The sequence below is a fragment of the Lycorma delicatula genome, chromosome 4 (genome assembly GCF_047948215.1).
Source record: "Lycorma delicatula isolate Av1 chromosome 4, ASM4794821v1, whole genome shotgun sequence".
NCBI classification, from domain to species: Eukaryota; Metazoa; Arthropoda; class Insecta; order Hemiptera; family Fulgoridae; genus Lycorma; species Lycorma delicatula.
In genome coordinates, this window is record NC_134458.1 from 146,814,344 (window position 1) to 146,835,241 (window position 20,898).

A 20,898-nucleotide genomic window follows, 5' to 3' on the forward strand; every position below is an offset into this window, starting at 1 on the left:
ATGCAAGACCATTTTGGTAAACCGATCAGAAAGAGCATGGCTTGAATCTTACCATTCATTCAGATTTTCTGATGATTTTTTGTTGAATTTAATTTTACTTGTTCCATTTAACTTCTTCATTCACTTTTTATTCACATTTGAATTACTTTATTATTTTGCTTTTTTTTTACATCAAAAAAAATTGTTTAACATTAGCTTCTTCACATATTTATCCAACATCTAATATTTTGCATTAAATGGTACAATTTTTTTGTCATTACAAGTCGTTATTTTATTATTTAAAGAAACATTTTCCTATACAAACAAATTTAAATAATGTTGGGTATGATTAGTTTACAGATAAATGAATGTACTTTCATGTGTTGCTGGCATTCTCTGTAGATTGGTTTCAGGAAGAGCATATTCTGTCATAAAAATAAAAATCCTTTTTCACCTAAGCCCAGGAAAAAATAAGTTCCACAAAAAAAAATTATCAAGCTGACATGTAAATTTTATTATTTTATAAAAATATATAAAAATTAACACTCATACCATGAGACTGATTTATAAGTAAATATATAAATTCAATTTTAACATTTTCCAACCATGAAATTAATCTTATCTTTAAAATTTGTCTAATTTTATAACATTTTTTATTTATAACGTGGTTTTTATTAAATCTAATGACGAACACTGCAAACATTTCTGAATTTTAGTTGCAATGAATGACACAAGAGAAATTGCCCAGTATCAGTTGAAGTATAATAAATTAGAAAATAGAAAATTCTTTTAAAAGAATTCTACAATATTTTTTGATATTTAAGTAAATATTAAAACTTTTTAAAATCAATAATTAATGATTTATCTTACGTCAGTCCTATGATTTATCGTAAAAAAACCGATGGTTCCATAACATGTTGAATATCGGATAGCAAAACATTTTTGAAATTGAATAACATGGAATAGGAATAAAATGACATAATACTTAAACCGGATTTTGGAGATCACCAAAGATTGGGTGCAGTTTCACTCTATGTGGTGTTATTTTTTTAGTGGCTAATGACTGTAACAGCTGACGATAAACTTTAATGATAAACTTTTAAGAAAAAAATCACTATAGAGACAAAATTAAAATAGAACAACATGAATGTGAACATTACTTCATATGAGTCAAATCAGGCATAAGTTTTGCGTTTGAATATGTAAGGGAGGATATTTCCCTAACAAGTGTCAATGAAATAACCTTAATACATTAAAGACAGTATGTAAAAAAATCTAAATGCAGTGTTTAAAATTGATTTAGGATGGCATTTCCTCTTTTTTTTATTATTTTACATATTTAAATGTTGGGAGTTATTAAAGATTCTAATAATTATGATCTATTTAAATATGTTTCACTTTATTTTAATTAAAGAAATTAGATATTTGTATTGTATTCGTACCCTCTGTATGATTAAGTTCAAATTACCTTGTAGCAATAGAATCCATAGTTATTACACAGTTTATTGCTGGTAATTAATGATTACTGCTTGCCATGTCAGAGCTATTAGTAATAAATATTCAATAATGGATGTATGGTATTTAATAGCCTATTAAAATTATTAGAAATTTTATGCAAATTCTTTGATTCTAATAATAAAGTTAGTATAGAATTGTTGTAGTCAGTTCGATGTTGATTTTTCAAAGAATACATGTGAAACTTTGTTAGGAGAAAGTGATGTAATAACCATATCAGTTTTTTCAGTTTATTTATTGGTGCTAGTTTAATTATGCTTAATAGTCTCAATTTTATATATTTTAAAGATAAAATAAATAAGTTAAAGGTATAAGTTAAAGGATTTTTCTCTATAAATTGTTTTACTTTGTCATTTGTTATGCTATCACAAAATTAATCATCTTATTATCAAATATTCAGTTCATTTGATTATTTATAATCCTTAAGTACTGATAAATTATTTTAACTTAGATATACATGTAATAGTCCTTCACCTTAACCTTGATGTATTAACAACATTGACCTTGATATTTTATAGACTAAGAAACTTTTGCATGTCTTGATTTTCTTTGTGTAAATATAATTTTTCTGTTGAATTTTTTATTGTCTGTATTTGTATTAATTTTATTAAAAAAATTCAGCATTTTTATTCTTGTTAGATAATTATAGTTCACTATTTAGAGAGGTGTAATTTTATTGTAGTGATGCAATCTTAAAAAACTTAACTGTATTTTATTCTTGAATACCACTTTCTAAAATGAAACAATATATATATATATATATATATATATATATAGCAGATTATTTCACAACAAAAAAGTTAAATTAATTTATTGTTTTACTTTAACAAATATATGTAAACTTTCCCAGCGTTTCTTTTCGGTGATATGAGGTACTGTAAGCAACAGCCATAGTAGCTCTCTCTCTCCTCGTCTCTCGCTCTGTCTCTCTCTGAGAGTAATGGTATTCATTATTGAGGTGCTCTTTATAGTAAGCAGAGTAAAGATGTTACTTGTAAGTTTGAATATCACCAATATTTTTGTTAACTTGGCATGCTAATATGCAACTGTTTATTCAGCTGGTGAAGAAAGCAGTAGAAAATTATTTTACTCTACACTTTTCTTATTAAGACTGGCATGGGAAGCTTTTTATTCTTGGGATGGCTATTTTTCAGAAGTTACTTGTGATACTGCCTGGTCATCTACAACAATTTCAGTTATGGGACGTTTAACGTTCACTTATGTACTTGAATATGTGCAGGACAAATTGTATTCTACTTTTTATTCTTTTATTTTGAAGTATACAAATTTAAAAAAATAAATAAATATCTAATTCAAATTATTGCAGATTTTGCCCTTACCTTGATGTTTTGGTATCTCTTGGAATGCAAAAATTGAATTTTTGCAATGCTATCTATTTCTTTATAGAATTTAAAATTGTACTTTTAAAGTTTATTTTATGTTTCAAAATTATATTACCTTTTTATTTTCAGTATATTCAAATGTAGAAACAATTTTTAAACAAAGTAATTTTGAATAATTGATTATTCATAAAAGATGAAAGTTTCAGTAAAAGGTTATTGTTATTTGCCTGGTTTAGCCTGATAATTATTAAAAAAATTGTTTTTCCTGTGATGGAAACACTGATTCATTACATTCATAAAGTAAGAATTACTTTGCTGTATATTCACAATCAAATTTAAAATGGATTTCTTATGTTTGTATTAGCAAACCATTGTCATTTCATTATAGCCATCAATCGCTCCTTTTCCATAGCAGTGTTAAACTTTTCATTCCTGTTCTTAATATCTTCCTTAACTTTATTAAAGCCATCTTTTTCTAATCTCTTCCAATTTATCACCCAATTCATGTTTTCAGTTATTAGTTTTTTCACTTATTTCTTATCTCATTTTCTTAACACATCCAAACAATGTCAGTTTTTCTCTCTATTCTCTGTTGAAACACTTCCTGCATTTCTGAGAGCTCCTATTTCTAAGTCCCCATACAGTTCCTCTGTGTCTTGCCTGTCATAATTTAAGAAAATTTAATTTTGATAGCTTATAATGTACTTTCTTCATGTCTTTTGTCACCCAAGCCTCTACACAATATGATAGAATTAGTGTGAGATATATCTTATATAAAGTTTCTTTATATAATTCCTTGACAAAGGAATTCTTTATTTACTCCACACCAGTTATACTTTTGATTTTATAACTTGAAAAAATTTAATAATATAATGATTGATAGATATTAATGATTGGCTTTATTTTTATAGTGGCGTTGGATGTCATGGAATTTTAACTTGTGCAGGCGGTTTTTAAGGTTTTCAAAAAGTAATAGTATTAAAAAAATTAATTTAATCTCTTCTTTACTAAAGCTTTGAGTTTTAAATTTTTTTGTACCATTTAGTTTTTACAGTCTATCGATTCAGAAATGTTTTCTTTTTTTTTTATAAATTAGGCATAATCAGAATTGTAATGATAATTTAAATTAAACATTATCAGAGTATTATTTGAAATATTCACCCACTCTTCCCCTAAAAATAGTAATTAGATGATTTTTTTAATCATTTACTCTTTCAGATTATCAACATGAAATTTTTATAAAATTATTTTTAACTAATGAGGTATCAACACAGAAATATTTTTTAAACTTTATTATACGAGTAGCAGGCAGATATTTAAATGATTTCTTCAACTGCCCAAAATAAAGAACCATCAGTATGATTGCCACCATTAAGATTTATTTATTCTTGCACAAAACTACTGGTTATATTTGATATTCACACAGTTATGATATGTTTCTCTCAGAAATTTGAATTTTGTAGCATGTGAAAAGAATGTAAGCCTACCCTTCTTCTTCCTTTACAATTTAATATACCTAAGCAGTTCAATTTTATACTGCAGTTTTTCTTCTACAAGAAGTATTTAAAATCTATTCATTTAATGAAACCAAGAAGAATTTTTAGTTTTATTGACAGTACTATATTAGAACAATACTAGTACCACATTAGACAATTAAGCAGCTCTAGTAGATAATTCTCTTTTGATAATACAATACACTATTACATTATTTTTGTGTTTACTTATTAGTATAAAAACAATATCACATCTTTCTACTGTAGTTGAATGTTTATGTAAATAGTGTAGTTAATTGTTTTTTCCGTAAACAAAAAACAGCAGTTTTGTGTAAGTGTTATACAAGTTACGTGTTCATGTTACGCAGGGTGTGTTCTTACTTTCATCATATTTTATTATAAACGTTTTAAATTCATTCCTGATTAAAACTGAAATAGTATTAAAACTTTTAGCGGGTGATATTAATTCAAGGAAATAATGTTGCTAAATACCTTTTGTGATTATTGTTTATAATACTTAGAAGGTTTTTAAAATTAAAATAATTAATTTACTACAAACTTTAATAGCATTTTAAGTGTAGCATTAAGAGTATTTTGCCATTTTTTCTTTAATATTAAAAATATTAAATTTTATATACACTTCAAGTTCTTAGATAATTTTGAATATGTTGTTTGAGAAAAAACAAGAAATGAAATGGATGAGTAAAATGTTAAAATGAAGAATTATTGAGAAGGTAGGAGAGGGTGAAAGCAGAATTTAATGAAGATGATATGGAAGAGGAAAACATCTCAGTTTTAGAAAGTGAGGATTCAGACAGGGAAAAATAAAAGGTGGAGACGACAGGGAAGAAATATTGGAATTCATACAGAGATTAAGAAGAAAAGAGGCTGTATGGGAATATGGGGTTATGCTTTAGACCAAGACAAATTTGCAGAGCGTTCAGTTGAAACTGGTCAAAAGACAGATTCACTTAGAGAAAAAAGTTTTTACTTTGTGAGAAAAAAGTAGTTTTTATCTGTAATTATGAAAATATTCAGTTCTAATTTAGCCTATTATAAATTAGGAATAAATAATTGAAATTATGTACTTTAATTCATATTAAACATTTTTTAAAAATAATAAAGAATTGGCATGCCAACTTATATATAATTTTATACCCTTTTTATAAATATTTCTTTTATTTTTCTAGTAATGTAATCACTTGTGTTGATGAAAACATGTATTCATGAAATTAAAATTAAGTTTTATTATATCATGCGGTTTTACAAAACTTTTCTTTTAGTGTGAGCAAGAATTTAAATTACATCATTAACCAAATGAACAACCTTATTTTAACACATATGAAAGTCTAATTAGTTAGTCTACTCAACATATTTAAGTAGAAAATAATAATAATAATGAATTGCTAACATGCAAAGTTTAACTTTTTTTTTTACATTTTCATAATGCATACCATATTTATTACATAATTTATTTTATTTAATCTGTGTTTACATTAAATATAAAATATATCTTTGTTAACATTTATAGCCTACATTTACATTAATAAAACACTTAAATATTTATATTTCTTAATATAAGCTAAGAAAGAAATTTAAAGAGAAGGAAATGCAAGTTGGTAGTGACAGAATTTTGGGATGTAGAAGGTCCAGTTTTGATTCACTTCAGAGTAAAAACTATAAATGTTAAAAGTTTGTGGAATTACCGAAGGCAAAAATCAAGTCCAAAAAGCGTAATAAACTTTCAAAAGTTTGATTTTACTTTCAAATAGTGCTTGGCCTTATATGGCTAACAAAACAATCCTTCAGTTTTGAGCTACTGGACCACTCGCCATACAGTACCAATTTCTACATTTTTTTTTAATTCCGAGTTTAAAGGGTTAAAATTTATTTTTTTTTTTTTTTTTATATCCAACCATTTTTTGAATTTCTCTGTGACAAATGAAGATATTATTAACTTCATTTCTGGTATATGTAATCTTCATATAAATATCTAAAAACAAATTTCCAGATTTCTTGAAATTCAAACTTGAAAGGAATGAAGAAAAGTATAAACATTTTGATCAATGATTGCAAATTTCCCCCATTTCCAACTATACTAAACAAGAAATTCACTAGATTTGGGATTGCAAATACTCTTCAGATAAATATCTAAAAACCATTTTGTTTGTTTGAATTTCAGTTTTTTAAGGGGTACGACAATGTATGACATGATGGCTCAACCAACACAGCCACTGCCACTATTACTGTATGTGCGACACGACTAGCTGTAACTATCTCCAGTTACTTGACTAAAAGGCATAAAATAAAAAAAATTGACTGCAACGGGAAACACAAGTAATGATATAGCCTAGGCGAAGCTCCCCGTCGCAGCTATATAGCCCAGGCTATATGGTCAAAAATTATAAATGGTATATAAAAAAAATATATATATATTCATCAAATAACAAGCTGTCCTGGTTCCATTACTCTAATATAATTTGTTGGTTTAAATAATAATAAATGATCAGTTTATATGTATAAATAATATTTAATGTTCCATGAATTTTTATTACATTGTTACTAAATATATGATTTAATGAAAGTGTACATCTTGACTGTATGAGTATTGAATTTATACTGAACAATACAGAAATAGTTTTATTGTTACATTATTATTACAAAATATTATTTTTTAACAAGGTTAGCTGAGTATAGACAGACTCATATATTTTACAGTGAGTAAGAAGAACTATACAGATTAGATATTTATTTACTTTTACAAAATAATAAGGTGATGAAACATGAGTCTTAACAATATATAAGGTCATAAAATAAAAAAATTACCTTATGACAATTAATTTTTATTGTTAGTGTAGAAAAGTATTTCTTAAGTGGCCATTCTTTATACATATATATATATATAAAGGATGGCCACTTGAAAAAATATATAAAAAGGATAGTGTGTGTATACATACATACATACACACACACATCTTGTCCATACCTGCTCCAACTCTGCACATTTATTTATTTATATTTATTATTTATATATATTTTTATTATTATTAAATTGTTTGTATTTAAAAATATATTGTTATTTTTTTTATTTTCAGATCATTGGTGTTGATCATGTATTTTTTATTCAAAAGAATGATTTAAATTTAAGGACAAGAACTCTTGAAATTGAAGCATACAATGAAAGTTTTTCCAGTAGAGTGATAGTGCTTGAAAAGTGCCGTTATTTTGTAAGTATTTTTCATCTTTCTTATATTCATGAATTTGTATTATTACTTATATTATGGTTTATTTATAGATATTTAATTTTAATTGTACGCATTTCTATTGTGATTTTTTTTCTTAAAACTTGATATCTATGTATTAATGGTATATAATAAATGTTTTTTTTTGTACAATGAGCCAGTGAACTATATTGAACTGATTGTAATTTAACTGCATTTTTTTATTAAATGACCTAGACAGTCTGACCTGTAAATGTTGATTATTATTTTATTGAGGATTTTTTTTTTTATTATAGATACTTTTAGACTTAAATAATTTTTTATACTATTGTATTCCGCTTTTAGTTGAACCATTACTAAATTTTTATAGAAATAATATTGAAGAAATTTTAAACAATAGAATTCACTGTTATTTAATCACTTTTCTGTTTTGAGTACATTACATACTATTAAAGTTCTGTAAAATTATAACCAGTTGTGTCATTGGTGAGATTTTGCTACTATTTTGAAGAAAATAGAAAAAATGTAATTATTAAAGATTACGCTGTTCATAAACTGTGTCCCTTAAACATGTAAAAACATTCTATATGCATATTCTAAATGAGAAATATTTCTATTTTTTTAACTTGTGGAGAGATTGAATTTACAGTGATTTATTATAAAAAAACTATGTTCTCTTCAGATGTATTGATAAGAAATTGTTTGTCCTATTTATTAAATACATTCACTTTCTTGGCAGTTGTGCATAATCTCATTCTCTTCCTTGTTAGGTTGTTTGTCTTTTGACTCTGTTACCTGTGATTAAGTAAGTGATATAAACAAAAAAGTAAAAGTTGTAAGGAAAAAAATGACCTTGTAACTGTTAATTTTTTTTTTTTAATATAAAAAAGTTATTTGTCAAGTGGCCATTCTTTTTTTATAAAAATCTGATGTGGACAACACACATAACTTCCTTGTATGCCTATTAAATTACATTTACACATTTTGTTTTTAAATGAAAAGTACATAGAATTTTATTTCATTAAAAACTTAATATTTTTTTAATTTTTTTTTCTATTGATTATTATTCATCATAAAGATTTTATTTACTATGAGAGATTAATAAATCAATATATTTAAATTAAAAAAAGGAGATGAAGTCCGATTCGAACCGATGTGCCTTGTAAGATCCAAATATTTCATTAATTAAATTTTATGTGGCTATAACTGAGGAACCAATGAAAATAAGTACCACTTTAATATATCGTTGAAAAGCAATAAAATATTATTGCAGTTAAGATAAAGTCCAAAATGCAAATTTTTTCTGGATTTTGGGCTTTTTTGGAGACTTTTGATTCAGTCAAATGCAATCAAAAGGGAAGGTGCACAACTAGATGTTACAACAGTCCTAAATCCAAAATTTCAACATCGTATGGCTAATCGTTTTTGAGTTATGTGAGATACATGCATACATACATAATGTTGGTATAGATATCACACTGAAAGTAGTCAAAATGGATCCAGGGATGGTCAAAATGGATATTTGCATTGAAATCTGGAAACTGAAATTTTTCATGATCATAATACTTATTTCCTTTACTTCTTACAAGGAAGTAAAAAGGAGTTTTCAAGTAAGATAGCTCTTTAAAACAGGAAAAGTAGATTAATGTCAGCTGTAAAAAAGTTAAAGAAAAAACAGTATATCATATATTACATTAGTATAATTAATTATTAATACAGTGCTTTGGAACAATGTTAGAGCTGATTTTTTTTTTGTGATTACTAAAGAAGTTTTTGTTATGAAAATCTTTGCTTGAATGTACAATTTATGAGCACCTTTCTTAAAATTACAAAAAATTGTCTAATTATTTTCATTTATAATTAGAACATTATAATATTAATAAACACTTAAATAAGTTTTAATTTTGTATATACAAAAAACTTCTTATAATTGCAATAATGCAGATTGAACCATTGAAGATGATAAAAAATACATTTTTCATTTTAATATCAGTACATTTATTTAATATGAATATCCTTCCTTTATACTATTTGGCCCAATCTTGCTTACAACTGTGACACATGAAATACATCTACTGGGTAAGAGGTTCAAATAAAAGTTCCTTTTTCTGATGTTCTCTATGCAGTCAGTCCTTATGATGAACAGAATGAAATTGTCACTTGAAGATTTTAACAACTGCATATTGGTAGTCAGCATGTTGATAATCAGCAGTATGTTTAACTCAGTAAAGTTGGTAATAGATAACCAATTTACTTCTTTTTGTTAGTAAGCTGGTGATGTTTAGTACCTTTAAAATAGCTGTGGTGGTTGTAGGTAATAGAACCACCTACAATGTTTTTTTGGTTATACATAAATTAATTATATATCAATTTAAATTATACCATATGTTTAAAAACATTCAACTTGCTCTGATATTGCCAATAGGATAAATTTACAAATTCATAATAAAGTAATAAACAAATTTCTTATTTTTTTCTAAAATACTGATCCATTTTTATATCTGGTATATAACAGGTCATATTTGGTTTTCAAATATATAAATATACTTTATGTATTTATTTCAAGTCACGTAATGGCTTCCAGCTTTTTTTTATATATTGAAATCATTACTTCTTTTTTTCTGTTGTTATTACAGTTAATATGAAAATACATTGAAAACAGTGACAGCAGTAATAATTAAAACTGATAAAGAATTTTGGTAATAATCACAACACTTTTAAATTGAATGAATCTTTGTCAATTAGCACTGAACAGTTTACTGCGAACAGATATAATGATAAAAGCTTCCAGTCATGTTTTGGCTTTTTATTATAGATTTACTTATTGATAAGGTGGAATTGCACACAAAAATTTGTCAGGTTGATGAGTTGACATTTGCACAACATGTTTATATATACATCATCAAGAAGTTAATTTTATATGTAAACAATATGTACTTATATGTAATTTTTAATAGAATTTTCCTAAAAGTTGTAAAACTGTGAAAACATAAAAACGCCCTACTGAATTATATGTTTAACAAAAAAATGGAATTAGATATGTTTTACAAACCTTCATTCATATTAGAGTCCAAAAAAGGAGTTAGTATTTTATTATTCTTTCCAATGAAGCCAATGGATATGGGAGATTTTATTGTATTAAGTAGGTTTAATGTTAGGGATAAATTTATTTTTAGAAGGACTTATTTTTTTAACAGTGCAATGCATTGTAATATAAATTGATGTAAATATTGTAAATTTTTATTGATTTTTGTTTTTTTTCTTTTTATATTTAATCTTTTTTTTTTTGTTCTATATTTAACTACTAATCAAGGCCATTAGCCACTAGAGTACATCAACCATTTACTATTGCTTTAGACTATTTAAAATGTATTATTCTCTTATTTAATTTATTACTGGTGTTATAAAAGTTATATTACATTGGATTTATTATTGATCATAAAAGTTCAATAATAATATGAAAATGATTTACATAAAATTTAGTGTGTTATTCTTTAAAACATTGTTTTTCCAAAACTGTAGTATAATTTGATGATTATTTGTTTTATTTTTTAGAACTTAAAAAAAATTAATTCTTGATCACTAATTGTAAAGTTTAATGTAGAAATAACATAAGCAGATGTTATTCATCCATTGAAATTATGCAGAACCCGCATTATAAAAAAAAATAATGTAGGCACAGGAACATAAATTTCTCTCATTATCAAGAATAATATTAATTTATACCATTATATCAAACATTGTGAGTGAGTAAAAATCAATAGTAGATATTGTTGAGAGGAAGATATTACTATACCTTTTTTGCTCTTTTACTCATATCTTCCAGTCATCCTTATAGCAATGTAAATTAAAGCTTCTAAGTTAAGAAAAAGCATCAATAACAATTACTTTAAATAAAAAGTAATGATGTTTTATAAACAGTCATTCCCTGTGATTGGATAATATTTCCTGTAAGGCTGAATTTCAACAGTATTTATTTGTTCTAGATGTTTATACATGTCATAATTTATTTGTCAAAATACACAGGAAATCATTTCACTGTAATCTCTCTGTAGTATAGATGTTGTTGTTTTTGAGCATTTTTGTACTATTTTAACCTAATTTTTTTTATATATATATGATTTGTCTTACATTTGATCACCACTGAATATTAAGACTAGAACTATAGACAGCTGATACTACCAATATATACTTACATTTTGTAACTGATAAAACTTCTTTCAGAACAAGAAATTAGAAGTATTTATGTTAGGTATACATATTCTTAGGAAGTAAATATGTATGCTATAAGGATCTTGAGCAAAACAGGAAAGTATCCCAATCCACCCTAACAGGTAGATGAGATTACATCCACTGAGTAGATCAGGGAAATATCCTATTTTCCATCCACCTGTTTATTTTATCCTTGATCCCTTCTTCCCTATTATCATTTATGTAGATGTAGGATTAACTCTACCAGGTTTTCCATGTTGGGGATGCCAGGGTCCAAAAAATCAATACATCCTTCTTTTAATCTGGTAGAAGGAGTTTTGCAGGTCAATTTAAAAACTGTGCTTCCTGTTCAGTGGCTGCTTCACAAGAAACCTAATAGCTGAATTTACTCTACCCTATAGGCTAGAGAAGCCAAGCTATATTCTCTACGTTGTTGGGTAGAAAATAGCTTGTAAAATTTTTTACAATTGTTTTAAGTAGTGTTAATCTAAGTAAATTAGTAGAACTTCAACTTAATTGATTATAAGAAAAAAGAAATTGTAGAAAAAACTTACTGTATAAAAACATTCATTAATTTGTCATGTTAAAGTTAAATTTGATTGCTTATTCTATTATAATACTAAACATATGCATTTATTCCCTTTCCTAGATCAAGTTCTGTTTTTATTATTGTCTTTTGTGCTATACTAATATAATAATAATAATTTTTTGTTCAAGAGATAAAATTGTTTAATTGATTAAAAGAATTTACAATTAAGAATTCCTTTTGCCTTTTTAAAAAAAAATTTGTATTATCACATGTACTAATAATAAATAAATCTTTTATTCCAATCAGTACATTTATATTACATTATGTAGATTATATTAATAATGGGTAGAAATACTAATTCATAGATAAAAAAAAACTGATTTATCATTGCTTAACAGACATGTCTCTTAAGAGTTGACACTGTGGTAAAATGTTTATCAGAGCAACATCATAAAATACACAGTTAATTGTAAAATAAAAAATATTATTAAGGTAAATATTTGAAGATACTCAGAGTAGAAATATGTATAATATAAATCACAATTCAGTAGTTAATGAAAATTATTTGAGCATTTATTTTTGTACATGTTAAATGTGTTGTAGAAAATTCAGGGCTTTTTTAAAAAAATTATTAGTATTTAAAAATTCATCACTACAGTAATGTTGCTTCAGTAAAAAGAAACCCATCTTTTAAACTCGTCTTTTAATTTTAAATAAATCGTTGAGAAGATTTTTTACATGGTTCAGTAATTTACTAAAAATGGCTATGGAAGAGCCTTTTTCATAAGGTGAATTATTTTGTTAACACACTAGTAAACAAAAATAAGGATAAGTTAAATGGATTTTTAATCTTTTAAATTTTGGTCTAGGTTTAGATTTTATATGGCAATTTATCCATGAACTTGACCTTATGTAAGATAATTTGAATTTAAATTATATTGTTCTATGGACTCTCAGCAAACCAACTTGTTTCATCTCTTGCCTTGCATCTTTGCCTTTCATTCTGAAAGTTCTGGATTAAAATTTTGGTTTGATATTTTTCATACGCAACAAAATTCATCTATCATAAAGTAACTACAACCAAGTGTAAGGCTGTGCGACTTATTTAATTAATAGCATTAAGAGGCTATAGCAGTTTAACATATTTATAAATATAATTCAACACTTTTTTTCTTTAAAGTTTGTGTACATTTCAAGTACTGTAGATAAAAATAAAAAGAATATTAATATTTGTCCTCCTACTTTGTACAGTCTAGAAGAAATAGAAAAAGAATCTTTCATTAAATAAATACTATGATATTTTATAAGTTTTTTTTTGTTTGTATTATTCAATTGTTATGTCCGATCTGCTTTATTAATTATTGATATAGCTAATGAATCACCTAAATACTGTATTAAAACAGAGCTCATTATTTGAGAGATGTTTTTGATCTGTACTGATTTAATTATAAATGGAATTAAAAAATAATCTTGATTTTTTTTTTTTTTTTTTTTTTTTTAATAATTATTAATACATTAGTAATAAGATAGTATATGGGAAGTGCTCTACCCATATCTAGGCTCAGTTGAGAAAATGTAGTGGTTTCCTATTGACTTCTTCATTGAACCAATTGTATGATTGTATATCAGTTTTCCAACCTGACTAAAATGTGAGTGATATTCACCCATACAAGTAACTCTAGTGAATGTTATTAATCAGAAAAAGTAACTACTGCCTATTGAACATCAGGTACTTTAAATGCATTGCAGCCACAAGAAAGTTGGGAACAAATAATGAAGAGCGACTAATTAATTACCTTCTTTTTTTGTTGTGAAACAGCAGTAATATATACAGTGTTTTAACTCATCAGGGAAAACAGTAGTAGTAATATTTTATACAAAAAAATATAAATGAAAAATGTGTTTTTTTAATCTGATTTTAGGTGTGTGATCTAAGGATTGAATGAAGAAATATACATTTTGTATATGTGTGTGTGTGTGTGTATATATATTATATAAAGAGAGATTTTGGTTAATCTTAAATTTTATTGCTTATTCTATTATAGTCTTAAATATATGCATTTCTTCCCTTTCCTAGATCAAGCTCTGTTTCTATTGTCTTTTGTGCTATACTAATATAAGTGCCTTATTGATTGTATAATAAGCTTTATTTTTCTGTGCGCTGAACATATTATAAATCATGCAGATGATAAATAAAACTTCATGGTCATAAAACTTATGAAGTGAATGAAACAAGTTATATAATAATTGTACAAAGGTAAGATTATTTTATTGCAAAATTGCAAAAAGGTCTTAAACTCCTTTTTTTGCCAAAAGAAAGGGAAAAAAATACTGAAGTTTTCACTTAAAAAATTAAAAATTGAAGGCTATCTATTAAGGAACATATAATATTAACGCTGATGAATTAGAAGAGAAGAAATGAATAATTTAAGAGTAGTAATGGTAATTTAAGACAACAACAATTACTCAAAGGCAGATTATAAAACAAACTTGCTACAACAACGTATTAATTTATATTTAAAAAATACTTATTGAGCCAGATTGATTATTTAAATGAAATGGCTCTATATTTTTGACATTCCACTTAATTTCTTTCTATACTTAAAAGGTGAAAAGTGAGTACACATCAAAATCATTGGTTATAAAAAAACTATGTTGACAGTTATTTATCACCGATCTTGTTTTGTTGTAGAAGGACAAGTCAAAAGTTATCTACACTTTTTGTTCTACAATTTATTTGCATAAAGGTAGGGCTACAACATGTAAATCATTTTTTAACTAGTCACCTCCCTTGTCAACAGGTCTGCTGGAACAAGCAGTCCAGCGGTCCACAAGCTTGCATATTCCTTCAAAGAAGAAGGTTTTTGGTTGGTCACAAAGCCACTTTTGCACTGCTTCCAGAACATCTAAGTCTGTGAAGAATCAAAGACCTCACAAAGCATTCTTGAGCAGCCAAAGACATGAAAGTTTGAGGGATCAAGATCTGGGCTGTAGGGAAAGTGTTCTAGTATCTCAAAATTCATCATGTTGATAGTTTGAAGAGTGGCAAGCCATATAGAGGCTTGCCACTATATGGCTATCTTGGCATATATGGCATATGGAATATCTTGGTATTCTTGATATTCACAGATATTCCTGATATTGCGCATCGTCCACAGACTTTATGGAAGCTGAGCTTGTTGTGAATGATTTGGTGGTAGAATTATGAATGACTGATGATGTTATGGCATCAGTGGTAACTCACTTATTTGCCAGAACCATCGCTTGAGTTTGCTTAATCTTGTAATCCGTGATGGAGGTTGACAGGTGTCCTGCTCCCTCTTCATACATCACACTTGTCCGGCTATTTTTTACGTGATAAAGCACTGTTCCTGTATTGTGATAAAAGTCAATGAATTTCAACCCCTTTCAACCCTGCGACCAGAGAAATCAGATCACTAATTATTGTACCTACTTGGTGCAAACTGTTAGCAGAGCAGACATGTTTATACTGTAATACCCAGAAGAAAATGATGCAATCAGGATCAAATTTTGCACACATGATCGCAATCATGTACCAACTCTAAACACGCACGCACAGAAGAACCTTGAAGGTATATTTTGGTGAAAGTGTAGATAATTTTTTACTTGGCCTCTTATTAATTAAAAAAAAAACCATATAAGATTTTTAATGTGAGGTAATAATTCAGGCACAAATTTTGCTCGATGACTTGTTACAACATCCTTGAAACCAAATTCCATATGGATTAGTCAAGAAATCCAGTATCGTGGTAGTGGATGCTTTTCATAGCCATTCATCAGAGTAAATCAATATGTGATTTTGTATACAATAGTCAAAAAAATTTATTACCATAAACAAAGATAGCATTGCTCGTTTTGTGGAGCAGTGTCCCATTACTTGGTGTTTTTCCTGAGATGTGTGAGCTGTAAACTAGCACTTCCAAATTTTAGAGTTCTAAAAACTTCAGAGCTACTTATTTGTTATAGTTTTTTCTTTTCAAATAACATGGCTCATATCATGTCATATTTTTAAATAACATGTCTCATATCATGTCATGTTTTTAAATAACATGTCTCATTTTAAATTGATTTTTTCTTCAAAAAATGGTATTTTTTATCAAAATTGTTATAAGATTTTATATATTATCAAATTTGCTGTTATAAGAATAAAGAACTTTATTTAAAATAGTATTCATGAAATGGAAAGGAAAATGCTAAGGGATAGGAATACTACTGGAAGACAGAACTGTTTACAATTAACAATTTGCAGGTGATCGATCAGGAAATTTTAGTAGGCACTAGAGAAGATCTTGAATATGTGACTTGCAAGTTGGAAGAAATGTATAAGGAATTGTTGGGTCTTACAATGAACATCCAAAAAATAAACATTTTAGCATCAGATCTGAAATGCAAAATTTATAATTAGATAATTCAGATGAGACAGAAGCCTGTGAAGAGTATAAATATTTAGGAATAATATTAGACAGGATGGCGCAGACAAAAAGGAGGTTTGAAGAAGAATAATACAAGCAAACCGAGTTGTAGATGTTTGAATGGGATTTTGTGGAGTAACCTGACATATGTGGATATAACCTGACATTGAAAATACTATATATATAATACAGTAATTAAATGCAGTCTATTCTATGGATCAGGGACTTGGACAATTACCGACTCACGTAAGAGAATCTTAAAAGCCACTAAAATGGATGCATGTAGACAATTGGTAAGGACTTTATGGGGGGAGAATCAGGATTGAAGACATCAGATGCCAGGCAGAACTGGAGGATACAATTATGGAGGCCATCAAGAGAACACAACTTACTTGGTATAGGGATGTGCAACATATAGCCAACTACAGATTACTTAAACCAGCAATGGACTGAATCCCACACATCCCAAAAGGTAAAAGAAGTAAACCCAGAAGAGCCTCAAATCCTGGTAGAGGGTATAAAGCCATGAGATCGAGAGACTTGCAAGATGGATAGTGAAAGACAGAAGACAACTGTATATAGATATTGGACATCAGCATATGTTTTTGCACAGATTGTGATTATGAGTATTAAAGATTGTTATTTAGTTTATTTATAAGCATTATTTATACAGTATTTATAATATACTTTGTACTAAACCTGTGGGATTTGAAAGTAAATTTTAGTAAGATGAAGTATCTAGTGGCTGGTGGAAAAGGAGATGTGTATCATCAAGGCATGTGAAAACCTAGATGAAGTATCTTGACTATGTTATTACAGGAAGGAAATAGTGTAAAAAATAAAAATCATCGTTTAACTTTGGGGTAGATGGCTCTCCAGAAGTGAAATTCTTTGTAGTGGTCTGAAGGGATATGGAAAGCAACTAAGTATAGCTTGTACAAGAGTGTTATCAAGAGCATCTTATTTTACTGGTCAGAAGCTTGGGAAATAAAAAAAGAGATGAGGGAAGGTTATTGGCTGTGGGGATAGATGTACTGCGCAGGAATTGTGGAGTTTCTAGAATGTTTTGTGTGAGAAATGAGGAGATCAGAAGAATTGGGGCAACTGATACAGTGATTAGTGTTTTGGAGGGAAGAAGACTATAACAGTACAGACATGTTCAGAGAATGGAGGAGTATAGATGGCCTAGGAGGATTTTGGAATGGACTCCAGGAGAGAGGAGGAAACATGGATGACCTCCAAACCAGTGGATGTTTGGAATGATAAAAGGCGATAGAGAGAAGAAATTTGGAGGAGGAAAATTGGCAGATAGAAGAGTTTGGCAGTTAGGGATGTCAGAGATTGCTGTTGTAGCTGAACACTTGTCTAGAACAAGATTTGTAATATACCATTCATATATTATTAAACTTTGTTTAAAATATGACCTTATAATAATGCATTAAAATGTAAAAAAATAAATAAAAATAAATATTAGTTTGTTAATTAAAATAAATAATATTATTATATAATAAAAAAACTCAATGTAGATATCATTAGAGTATGAATTTTCATTGTCTAGCTCATTACATAATTTATATATGCGCAGTTTAATTCGTGAATAGGTCAGTTATGTTGTAATGTTGATTATTATTTTATCACAGTTTTAATATGTATCACTAATTTAATATTTTTATGCTGTTATTATGAACTTTATTAAATTCACTTCCTGCTATTCTCCATATGCATGAAGTTATTTATTTATTCAACATTGTTTAGAATTAACTGCTTATCAAACATTACAAAAGTGTAATATTAGTATTTTATTTTATTTATAATAAATTTTATAAGTGTAAAATTGAATTTGTTTTTTAACCCGCTGTTAAAATTTAGTTATTTTGCAATTTGAATTTAGCAATATTATTATATATCTTTGATTAGTCCAAGATATATAATAATCATCAAAGACTGATTGACTGATCAGATGTATAATAATATTACTAAATTCATTACTTTCTAAGAGTTGAAACATGGAACATTCACTGCTTTAGGACTAGGAGAGGTTTAGAATAACTGAATTAAAATATAATAATGAGGTTCAGTTAAGTTTATTTATCATTTAATTAAAACAGGACTTGTTTTGGAAAATTATTGGAAATTATATCCAGGTATACATCAGTGAAAATGCTACAGTATGGGTAGAAAACGTTTTTAACTATAAGAGTGAAAATGTTTGTTCACTTCTGTATTTGTATGTTATTTATTTATTAAATTATTAATGGTGTTTTTATTGTATCCATTTTCAATCCCTATATGTTTAATTAAATTTAACTGATTTTTTAACATTATATTATTGATGTATTGTAAAGCTCTGTTGTTATATTGTATGTGGCAATTTTTTGATGGAATGGATGTATGGAGAGGTTGTTCGTAGTTATTGGTAAAATTGGTTTCCTGTACACTCCTGATTTTAATTTCCCTTTATCCTTTTTAATATTTATGTTAAGAAAATTTATGATATTATTTTCAATTTCTACAGTATATATTATATTTTTTATAGAAATCATTGAGTTTGTTTTTATTAAATATTATGTGTTCTGAATTTATTTGTTTATTCAATATTACAAAAACAGCTGCATATCTAATCCAAAGTTACATGTTTTGTTTTGAATATATTTAATATTAAATATAGTAATCTCTTCCATATTTTCTAAAAATATCTCCTAAAATATTGCTTAATGGGGATCCCATTGGTAAACCCTCTTCCTGTAAGTAAAGTTCACAATGCCTAGATACATGATTTTGAATGAGGGTCGCCATTTTGAACAGCAACTGTAGTTTCTTTTATTAGTGTTTTATTATCTGGTATGATAATTTATTGTTATTAAATAAATCGTAATTGGAAAAAAAAAACAGTTTTTAATAACCGGTATCTACTAATTAAACAAAAAACGTGTAGGACAAATTATTTTTCAGTATTAATATTATTTATTATTATAGCATTTTCATATTATTAAATTATTATAATTTTTATATGATAACATTAATAGAATTATTCTAGTTGAAGTCATGTCAAATTATTTAATTTTATTCAGGAGGAAATGAAAACTAGGTATTTAATTTAATTTACATTTTTTGTAATAACATAACATTTAAATAAGCCAACAGTTGCAGAGATATTAACAGTTAAAATCTTTACATGGCCGCCATTTTGAAATGGATTGAGAGATGAAGTTCATTATTTTTACAAGTAAACCTCAAGGTACCCTAGCAGGATATAAAATTTCAGCTCGATACGATTCCTGAGAAATAAACTTATGTTAAAGATACAAATTGCAGATGCTCAGTAACCTAAGCATTTTCAGGACATACGAGGTTCGTAAATAAAGTAATGAGACTAGTTTTTTTTTTGGGCAGCCAAAGTGGCAACACTGTAAAGTTACTAGTAAACATATGGTTATATGAACAGCTGATTTATGTTAGGTATTAATATTTTTAGTCTATTGTTGCAATGTGAAACGTAAACAATTTTTTCATGAAACAAGTTTTTGTTGTGCGTTGCAAAAATGAGCGATGCTAATTATGAGCAACATTGTGTGATCAAGTTTTGTTTTAAACTCTGTGAGAATGCTACTGAATCTTTTTCAAAATTGAAAAGGGCATATGGAGATGACGCTCTGTCACGAGCCGAAGTTTTTAGGTGGTTTAAAGCATTTTCAGATGGCCAGGAATCAGTTCAGATGATCCACGCTCTGGAAGACTGTTAACATCAAAAAGTGATGACAGTGTTGAGTGAATCAGAGACTTGATACAGTAGAACTGGCGATTAACTGTCAGAATGATTGCAGTACAATTGAATTTGAACCATATCACAGCCCATAAAATTTTGACAAACCAATTGGACATAAAAAAAGTTTGTGCAAAATTGGTCCCAAAAAACCTCACTGTTTAACAGAAAAACAACAGGGTAGATGTGTGCTGCGATCTTCTAGGGGGAATTGAAACTGGTCCTCATTTTCTAAAAAATATTATTACTGTTGATGGATCTTGGATATTTGAGTACGATCCAGAAACAAAACACCAGAGCAAGGAGTGGCACACTTCAAACTTACCAGATCCCAAAAAAGCAAAAATGAACAAATCAAAAATCAAAACCATGCTAATTTGTTTCTTTGATAGTAATGTCATTGTCCATAA

The 20,898-nt window shown here is 27.3% G+C and overlaps 1 protein-coding gene across 2 annotated transcripts in view; it reads left to right on the forward strand.

The window, feature by feature from the left end:
* Positions 1-20,898, forward strand: part of retm (real-time) — a 272,784-nt gene that overhangs the window by 186,111 nt on the left and 65,775 nt on the right. For both annotated transcript variants that reach the window (XM_075364311.1, XM_075364312.1), the window contains exon 3: positions 7,426-7,557. In XM_075364311.1, the coding sequence (XP_075220426.1) occupies positions 7,426-7,557 (132 nt within the window). The remainder of the gene's footprint in view (positions 1-7,425; positions 7,558-20,898) is intronic.